This window comes from Callionymus lyra, chromosome 5 (assembly GCF_982586985.1).
Source record: "Callionymus lyra chromosome 5, fCalLyr1.hap1.1, whole genome shotgun sequence".
Taxonomy (NCBI): domain Eukaryota; kingdom Metazoa; phylum Chordata; class Actinopteri; order Syngnathiformes; family Callionymidae; genus Callionymus; species Callionymus lyra.
The window spans coordinates 34,184,826-34,195,382 of NC_141822.1; the positions used below are offsets into that span (position 1 = coordinate 34,184,826).

Below are 10,557 nucleotides of genomic sequence, written 5' to 3' on the forward strand. Positions count from 1 at the left end.
ACGGGTGGTTTGGACTCTTCAGAACTAGGGGTTTGGAAGAGATTACGTACCAAAAGTGACATATACGGCGGTATGTCGGCCTACTGAGGTGTAATCTGCCATTATAAAGAAACCTTCTTAAATTCTACTTACAGAATATAAGTGGGCAGGAAAAAGACTTTTCAAAAATGGTAAGACTGATATATCTTTATTTATTAGTATATATGTTTTATACCTACAGTATGTGTTCGCTTTTAAATATTGTACTGTAGCTATATTGACGTAAAAAACTACTTATTACTTAGGAATATTAATCGTATCATATGATTTTAATTGTCAATTTCTTCACATGTACAGGACTTAAAAAGGTATTGAGATTGCGTTTCTCATTGTTCTCAGGGTGTAGACAGAGGACATTTGAAATAAAGTAAAGTGGCCAGACACAACAATAATACAATAAAAACAAAAACCAAGTAACATAATACCTTTTATACATTATTTAAAAAAAAGTAGGGTTTAAAACAGAGGCAGTTTGTGTGCAAAGTGGCATAGATCATGAAGGCCTTAGCTTCCTAACAGCCTGGTGGAGGATGTTAGCTGAAAAAACCTTGAGAGATTTGAATATTGCCTTTATTCAAATGACTATATTGTCATGGACCATGCACCATGGTTCAGCCAATCAAAGATTTGTGCAGAAATTAATAATTTCTGAGTAAAAAGTAAGTAATTAAAATTCTGAGTTTGGGGGCAAGAGTGGAGTGAAAGTATCTGGATGTTCTGTTCTATGTTAGTCTTTGTATCCTTTGTCTTTGTTGTTTTTCTTTGATCTATGTTCTTGTTCTTATTTTATTTTGATTTATTTTTTATTTTTCATTGAAAATTGCTGTATTTCTGTGGCTATTGGAAAAAAATAATTTCCCGAAGGGATCAATAAAGTTTTACCTTACCTTACCTTACCTTTAATTTGATCAAATTGTTATTAATTACTTTTATTAATGTAAAGATCAAATATAAGAGCGTTTTATATTTTATATATATTATAATTTAATATATTAAGGGGGCGATAAATAACAGTAACAATGAAAAATATAAATAAATACAAAATATTTTGTTTCTACATCTGGGGGCACAAACCTTTTCGCAACTGAAAGCTACTCCAAGGGCACCCTGTGAGCCAAAGGGCTACCATCCGCTTGGTACACACTCTTGAAATAACTTGGATATGATTTTGGATGAAAACAAGAAGGAAAACTGCAATTTACTTCACTACGTTGTTATTTTGCATATCCCCACCTATCTGACGATCCCTTACCGAACATTTCACTCAACCTTCATTTTCAGAAAGTAATTCAGTCCCCTTGCCTGGATACACATATGACTGTTCTGTTGTCGTCTGTAGATAGGCACAAAAATACCGGATAAGGATAGAGGAGTACAATGGCTCTAATTTATTTTTGACGCAGACATCCCAGTGTAATTCAATTCACGCTTGATTATTTCTCCTACTTGTGGAATGTGCGATCCCTAAGCCAATTCCAACTTTGCATGGAGTACCAGCAGGCATCTATCATGTAAGTAAACACGTTATTGTTTCACTATTTCAATATTGAAAGTGTTTGATGAGGCGGTTCAGCTCAGAATGTTTGAAATGCTTACGTGTCTATTTATATTTTCTATTTGTATTTGTGATCTATTTGCACTGGTTAAGAGGTTATGTGAGCTGCTGTAAGTGTCTTGATGTTTCAACCTGTAAAACAGAAGTTGCAGAAACAATGGTTTATATTTATAAAGAAAAAGTTTGAAAAGTATATGATTCAAAAACACATCATCATCCTATCACATGTTTGTCTCACTTTCCTGGGTGAGAGGGAGGCTGAGGATGGGCTACAAGCCCAGGCATGGAATGTCGGACTATGAGCAACAAACATACAACAGTTCACTGCAACGTAACTAAATGTTAATTATGATTTCCAACTGTTGTTTATGATATATCAGCAAACAAAATCACAAAGTAATAAACAAACAAGTTTCATGATTTCTTTGCTGTTGCTGTCATACAAGTTGTAATGTTCTTTATTGTGTCATCAATATTTTCTAATTTAAATGACAGACTGTATCTTTCTGCTTTATTATAATATTATAAATATATAAAGTGTATTTATTCATTATCTATAAACTGAAATCTAAGCAGGTATTTAGGCTTGTAAAACCTGTCCGATAAAACTTGAAGTCACACTTCTGTTTTCAGTCTTTAAATAAAATAAAATGACTGATAATACAAAAAAAAAACCTGAAAAAGCGGTTAAGTTCTTTTTTATCAAACATTTATCAGTAAACAAAGAAAAAAATACCACACAGTGGGAAAAAACAGACTTTCATGTATTAAGACATTGCATGTGTTTTTTTTTAAACTTAAGAAGATGTTTCATATCATTCATCCATATCCCATTTGCAAAATTGTTAACCATGAATAATTCATTGAGCCTTTTTGGTCTTATTGTCCTTAAATCTAACTCTTTTTTTGTGGACTATTTGGATGAATTAAGTACTTCATTTGGTGAAATAAGATCATTGTATTATACTGATGTATTATGAATGGGATTTGTATCAGATAAATAACTCATGAGATTTTAAAATGCTCTTAATCTTTATGAATCTGACTATTTGAACTTGTATTTGTGTGTGCCACATCAAAACAAATGTTTTCCTTGCCTTGCAGGTCTAAACTTAGATGAGGATCTGCCACTGAATTCTTAATGACACAAGCTTCAGGACTGTATCCCTGCACGGGCTCGGCAACGACTTTCCTTAGGACGACAATGTTTGAGTGTATTAAAATCTTGATAATAAAACTTTTGTTCAACATTGTTTTGATTTTCTGTGCGTGAAGTTTGTGCAAAACTAAAATTTGTTTTAATTACTATATTGGTCTCTAACGGTACAATTACAAAGAGCCAAAATGAATTAATCGGCTGTTGACAGGAAAATAATTGTAGTTTGTCATTAGTAAATTAGAAGATATTGTAAACCAGGTGTTTAAACAAAAAATATTTAAAATATTGCAGAAATGTGACATTTAATGGAATAGTCTACATAAGCATTTAATACACAAGTCAACAATAATAAACTTCGTCCAACTGCTGCAAACCAGGACATGGAAACTTTTTCAACGTTTAGCGAGTGCTAATGGGTAATGTGGTCTCCCATCGAGCTAAACACTACCACGTTAGTCCACTGGCGGCGCTTGACTTCAAATCACCTAGAATCGCTTTAAGAGAAGCCTTAATCATATTACAACTTGTTTCTCAAGTCCCGATCAGGCTTGGTCTGGCTAAACTCACTTATGTCCAGTTTTTTGCCAAAGAAATTGAAGCGGCAATGGGAAAACACTTTCACTCCATTATTCAGATGACAGTGTCCAGTGTGGCATTGTGGATATTGTGATGTCAAGATGTTGACATCTCTGAATGTCAGGCCTTGAGATAATGTTGGATTTTTTTCTCCATGTAATTCTGAGGTGTTGTGCTCAATTCTTAAGGTCTCCATAGTTTAGTAATTGTTGCTTTTTTTCTGGTTTCTGTGCAGCGAGAGTGTATTTCCATTCATATTGGCCAAGCCGGTACCCAGATTGGAAATGCATGCTGGGAGCTCTTCTGTCTGGAGCATGGTATACAGCCGGATGGGTTGATGCCAAGTGACAAGACAACTGCAGTAGGTGATGACTCCTGTACCACATTCTTTAGTGAGACAGGAGCTGGTAAACATGTGCCAAGAGCCATCTTTTTTGACTTGGAACCTACAGTCATCGGTAAGCAACTTAAGACAACATTTATGTTTTCAATGATTATATTGCATGGTAAAAAGAAATTGTTACTTTTATAGATGAAGTTCGTACCGGAACATACCGCCAACTCTTCCACCCTGAACAGCTGATCACTGGGAGGGAGGATGCATCGAACAACTATGCCCGTGGTCACTACACCATTGGCAAGGAGTTTATTGATCTGGTTCTTGACAGGATACGTAAACTGGTGAGTTTAACATATTAACACATTTTTTTGTCAAGGTGCATTTTTCTTCTAAAACTTATGTTTATTATGTTGTTACTTTAGACTGATCAATGCAATGGACTCCAGGGTTTCCTTATTTTGCATTCATTTGGTGGAGGAACCGGCTCAGGCTTCACCTCCTTACTGATGGAGCGTCTTTCTGTTGAGTATGGCAAGAAGTCCAAGCTAGAGTTTGCCGTTTATCCCTCCCCGCAGGTGTCCACAGCAGTGGTGGAACCCTACAACTCAATCCTGACCACCCACACCACCCTGGAGCACTCAGACTGTGCCTTCATGGTGGACAATGAGGCAATATATGACATCTGCATGCGTAATCTGGACATTGAGCGACCCAGCTACAGCAACCTCAACCGTCTTATTGGTCAGATTGTTTCCTCCATCACTGCCTCACTACGCTTTGATGGAGCCTTAAATGTGGATTTGACAGAGTTCCAAACCAATCTGGTACCTTATCCAAGAATCCATTTCCCTATGGCCACTTATGCCCCAGTAATCTCTGCAGAGAAAGCCTACCATGAGCAGCTGTCAGTTGCAGACATCACTAACGCCTGTTTTGAGCCTGCCAATCAAATGGTCAAATGTGACCCTCGACATGGGAAGTACATGGCATGTTGTCTACTGTATCGTGGTGATGTTGTGCCCAAGGATGTCAACTCTGCAATTGCCAACATCAAGACTAAACGAACCATTCAATTTGTTGACTGGTGTCCCACTGGCTTCAAGGTGGGGGTCAACTACCAGCCACCAACTGTAGTTCCAGGAGGAGATCTAGCAAAGGTGCAAAGAGCAGTGTGTATGCTGAGTAACACTACTGCCATTGCTGAGGCCTGGGCTCGACTGGACCACAAGTTTGATCTCATGTACGCCAAGAGGGCTTTTGTCCACTGGTATGTTGGTGAGGGAATGGAGGAGGGAGAGTTCACAGAGGCTCGTGAAGACATGTCGGCTTTGGAAAAGGACTATGAGGAGGTGGGAACTGAGAGTGTTGAAGATGAAGGAGAAGACGAAGGAGAGGAATATTAATTTTGAAATGGGAACAACATTTTTAGATTTGGTTTATTATATCATGAATATCTGGATGTAACTTTAGATTCCCTAGAAAAGTGAGCTAGTTTGTCTGTAATAGGGTTTGGATTTAAAAAAAATAGTGTGATTTACATTATGATTTACAAAAATATCAGCCTCCCTTAACTTTGTGATGTGCTGTAGAAATGTATGTAAGCTTGTGACAAAAGGAAACATTTACAATGTTCAAAAGCTAATAAATGGTTACATTTTCTGTTAACTCTATTTTTAGCAGTGTATTTTTCTGATACATGCAACACCTTTTAAAATATAGTCTGTGGCCTTTAGAAGCCCTCTTTTTCCTGGCTTGTCATTACATTTTAAAAGGACCATACTAATGATGAATACACAAATGTACCACTGTAACACCCCTGAAAGTAGTATTTATCACATATTAATTCTAAATGTGTTTTGAACCAATAATGACATTTGGTCTGAGGATCAAACTGCGGAACTGGTCCACATGTGGTTGAATACATTTTCTGGGTTCACCTGCTGCAACAGTGCCTATAATCATTTGCAGTCCTTGAGAGACCGACTCACCTGCAAACCCTCTTCTGGTCGTAAATCAACACACCGTTTTTCAAGTGAATCATTTGGTTTTAAAGGTAATTTGTTATGCCTTCCTTCCAGCTCAGTGGCAGTCGTTTAACCTAGTTGTGCCTATTGACCGTTTATTGACCATTGGTCTTCCACCTGCTTTTGGAACATCTCTTAAAATTTTGACAGTCATAGGTACTTCAGGTAAAACAAATAAGAATACAATTATGTTAATTAATACAAGATTGCTTTTTCTCAACCTTAGTTCTATGCTATGTTTATCTCAATCTGTATTTATAATTTTGATTGAAAATTCTAGTTAACTCTGATTCAGTCTTTCACAAGACATTACTAATTAAAGGTTAACACATTTTCATTTGTAGTTCTTTAAATTTCAAAATTCCCCTCAGCTTCTGACTGATTGAATGCATGTTCTAAAGAGAGGCATATATACTCAGGTTTGTCTTTTATGTCTGTATTTATTTGCACTTTTTAATTAATTATGTCTTTGTAAATTCACCTTAGGATATCAAAGGAAAGGTGAACTCACTGTCAGCATAAATTATAAATAAAACCCAAATAGTCCTCAGGTGCATACACAGCAGCTGATTCTCAAGCATCAGTGGACACTGAGAAGTTGAGCAAGAATGGTGAGTTTTGTTGCTTACTGTTAATATTTTTTTCTTAATAGTCATTGCAATTTACAGTGTCCCTACCTCATGAGGAGTAGTTTTTTGTGTACTGTAATCCAAGCCTGTTACAGACTTGACTTTTTTTGTTGTTTTTTAATATAAAAACAGCGTGAGTGTATTTCAATACACATCGGCCAAGCTGGGACCCAGATTGGAAATGCATGCTGGGAGTTGTTCTGCTTGGAGCATGGAATTCAACCAGATGGTCTGATGCCTAGCGACAAGACTATTGCAGGGGAAGACTCATTCAACACCTTCTTCAGTGAAACTGGAGCTGGCAAACATGTTCCCAGAGCAATCTTCCTTGACTTGGAGCCAACAGTTATAGGTGATATCATTTATCAGACGTCCTTTTTATCAAGAGATCAAAATAAAATCTCACCAGAGATTATATATGTATATACATGTCTAATATTAATTAACTGAAAGTATGAATTTGTTCTTATCACAGATGAAGTTCGGACAGGAACATATCGCCAACTCTTCCATCCTGAGCAACTGATCACTGGAAAAGAGGATGCGTCAAACAACTATGCTCGTGGTCACTACACCATTGGCAAGGAGGTTATTGACTTGGTTTTAAACAGGACACGTAAACTGGTCAGTTTGACTTTTATACATTTTGATATACGTATGGCATAAAACCTTCTGATATTAGGTTACCTTCTTTTTATTCTTCTACATTTCAGGCTGACCAATGCACTGGACTCCAGGGTTTCCTCATCTTTCACTCCTTCGGTGGGGGAACCGGATCTGGCTTCACATCATTACTGATGGAGCGTCTTTCTGTTGAATATGGCAAAAAGTCCAAGTTGGAGTTTGCTATATACCCTGCTCCTCAGGTGTCCACTGCTGTGGTGGAGCCATATAACTCTATCTTGACCACTCACACCACCCTGGAGCACTCCGACTGTGCCTTCATGGTGGACAATGAGGCAATATATGACATCTGCCGCAAGAACCTTGACATAGAGCGACCCAGCTACAGCAACCTCAACAGGTTGATGGCTCAGATTGTTTCCTCCATCACTGCCTCGCTACGCTTTGATGGAGCCTTGAATGTGGATTTGACAGAGTTCCAAACTAACTTGGTACCTTATCCAAGAATCCACTTCCCTCTGGCCACTTATGCCCCAGTAATCTCTGCAGAGAAAGCCTACCATGAGCAGCTGTCAGTTTCAGATATCACTAACGCCTGTTTTGAGCCTGCCAATCAAATGGTCAAATGTGACCCTCGACATGGGAAGTACATGGCATGTTGTCTACTGTATCGTGGTGATGTTGTGCCCAAGGATGTAAACTCTGCAATTGCCAACATTAAGACTAAACGGACCATTCAATTTGTTGACTGGTGTCCAACTGGCTTCAAGGTGGGGGTCAACTACCAGCCACCAACTGTAGTTCCAGGAGGAGATCTAGCAAAGGTGCAAAGAGCAGTGTGTATGCTGAGTAACACTACTGCCATTGCTGAGGCCTGGGCTCGACTGGACCACAAGTTTGATCTCATGTACGCCAAGAGGGCTTTTGTCCACTGGTATGTTGGTGAGGGAATGGAGGAGGGAGAGTTCACAGAGGCTCGTGAAGACATGGCAGCTCTGGAGAAGGACTATGATGAAGTGGGAACTGACAGTGTTGGGGATGAAGGAGAAGACGAGGGAGAGGAATAATAATCAGTTAACAAAAAGGTAGTTAAAAATGGGACCATTCGTCGGACCTTATAGAAAACACTTTGTAATTTAAGAGACCCTCTTTGCAGGATTTTCCGACTCCATAGATGTACTCTTCATGGTTTGTTTAGTGAGTTATGCAAGTAGTATTGTTGCTATTGAAACATGATCACATTACACATATTTGGAAGAAATCGAACAAAATTGCCAATAACAACCATAATTATAATTTGACCTTTTTGATTCAACCCTTAAAACAACCTATTACATCACAAAAAATCCAAGACTACAACTGGGAAAAAGCTCAAAGTGAAATTGCTGTCATGAAAAGACACTGACGAAGGAGGACGTTTCTACATCTAGAAAGGACCAAAAGGAATACCAGAGCTCCTTGTCTAGTAATTGGATATGCATCATTTTTCATTGTGAGAGGTTGTATTATTCACACAGATAATGTATGTTGTTTATATCAATAAAGCATTAACAATGACCGTGTTCTTCAGCAAAGCTGCAAGAATCAGCTTGTGTTTTTAATTTTTAATTTGTCTTTCTTTCCGTTTAAATCTTGTCTATTCTACAAGATGGTGGTCCATGCATTATACTATTTGTTCAGATCTACTTAATGAAACAGTAGTGCCACCTAGTGGCCTTTGAAAATGAAGACAGTGCATCATCAGGCCTCATTAACCCGTCACTACCGTAAACAGATATGTGTTAATCAAAGTTGCTTTACCTCTGGACCCGTCACTGTTATGACAGTCTTGTTGTTAGCAGTTATCTTTCTGCTGTATTACCTGCGTGAACTTGCTCTGTCTTTACATCGCTCCGTGTCAATTCACCATCTGAGAGTGATCAACAGTGACAGCAAGGCCGTAATCATAGAATTCTGAGGCCTATATTATCATCTCTAGGGACCATATGATGTCACTCTGGACTCCTACTGTCTTCTTTATACCAGGCCGTCCCATGAGGAACAAAATAACAATTGACCTATATTCTAACGTGAGCGATCGTTACAGAGCCACGCCTCTTCCTGTCCACAGGAAGTCTGACCAGAATCTGGTAATCCTGGGAACCTACACTCAAAAAAAAAATTTGCTGAGTGAACGTAATAAAATTATGGAAAGGATTTCCACCTAAATAAATTGTGTTATCCACACCAATAACCATTATGATGAGTGAGCGACAGTTAAATATGTCTAGTCAACATCATTTGTTTTTGTTACAATCACTTAAGGCAGACTAGATTTAAATGGGTAAATCCAACTAGTCAACATAATATTTTTCGACTTGTTTGATACATGATGATGTTACTTGATTTAATACAGTAATTATAACAAATAATATATTAATTAAATACTACTTCTACTTTATACTTTCCACTACTGTACCGTGTGTCAAGTTTGGAAAAAAACAGAAAACCGCATTTGTTAGAATAACCATTTATTTAAACAACAGTTGTGTCATGTCTTTTGAAAAACAGATTACAGACAGAAGGCACCCTTTTTGGTCAGGCATATTTTAACTTTTAAACATTTCTTTTGAACACACATCAAGACCAACAATGTTTTATATAAATACACACACACACATATATATGCATATATACATGTATGTATACATATATATACACATGTATGTATACATATATATATATACATGTATGTATACATATATATATACACATGTATGTATACATATACTGTATATACACATGTATGTATATACTGTATGTAGCAAGATTCAGTGACAGTACCCGTAAAGGCTTGTGTAAACATGTAAAACATGGTGAGAGAGACTAATTCTCCCACACCTCTCAGTCATGGTGCCGAACTCGAGTAAATGCTCGTCACTGCCCCCTACAGGTTTGGGGCGGCGGTGATTTGGCAACTTTAACTCATTGGAATTATGTTGGATGAACATAAAATAGAATAGTAAAGTTTGATTGGTTATATTTTATGTTAAAACAACAAGATTTGAAAGTGTTCGGCCACATTTCCTGATTTAATATGGTAGAATCTACACGTTAGACTGACGTTAATGTAACATACACCTATGTTGTTTTTTTTGAGTGTACGCCCCATGGTGGTGAGAGGGGCAGAGGGGACAGACAGTTGTATGGAGGAAGACAATCTTAGGTGTGTAAACATGGAGATCAGAGAGCAAGGTTCTGGATGGCCCTGAATTCTAGGATTGAATAGAATGCAGAACTGAACCCTGGAGCTGTTGAAGCACAAAAGAGATTTGTTGGATGGAGGGGTTTTGTGTGATGATGCGGGCAGAGTTCTGGACCAGTTTATTAAGGGAGAAGAGAATTACAGTAGTACACGCAGCAATACTCAACACAGACAACCAAGAGCTTGATAGAAAGATGTTTAAATGAAGTTAACGAGGGGTAAAAAGTAAGTTCGTAAGTTTAACCACTCATGGCATGCAATTTGGGGTTGCATGTACAATACATTACATTGATTGGCAATTGATGATCGATCTTTCAGCCAGACGTCCCTTTTTTATACACTTGAATATTATCACCAGACAATAGAA

At 37.7% G+C, this 10,557-nt stretch overlaps 2 protein-coding genes across 2 annotated transcripts; both read left to right on the forward strand.

Moving 5' to 3' along the window:
- LOC148080421 (tubulin alpha-1A chain-like) lies at nt 1–5,339 on the forward strand. The gene is made up of 4 exons (XM_087792111.1): nt 1–170; nt 3,565–3,787; nt 3,862–4,010; nt 4,092–5,339. Exons 1-4 carry the CDS (start codon nt 168–170, stop codon nt 5,070–5,072), a joined length of 1,356 nt encoding a protein of 451 aa, XP_087648237.1. The 5' UTR covers nt 1–167; the 3' UTR covers nt 5,073–5,339.
- Nucleotides 5,340–5,435: 96 nt separating this feature from the next.
- On the forward strand, nt 5,436–8,503 carry LOC148080422 (tubulin alpha chain-like). The gene is made up of 4 exons (XM_087792112.1): nt 5,436–6,304; nt 6,455–6,674; nt 6,798–6,946; nt 7,036–8,503. Exons 1-4 carry the CDS (start codon nt 6,302–6,304, stop codon nt 8,011–8,013), a joined length of 1,350 nt encoding a protein of 449 aa, XP_087648238.1. The 5' UTR covers nt 5,436–6,301; the 3' UTR covers nt 8,014–8,503.
- The last annotated feature ends 2,054 nt before the right edge of the window (nt 8,504–10,557 follow it).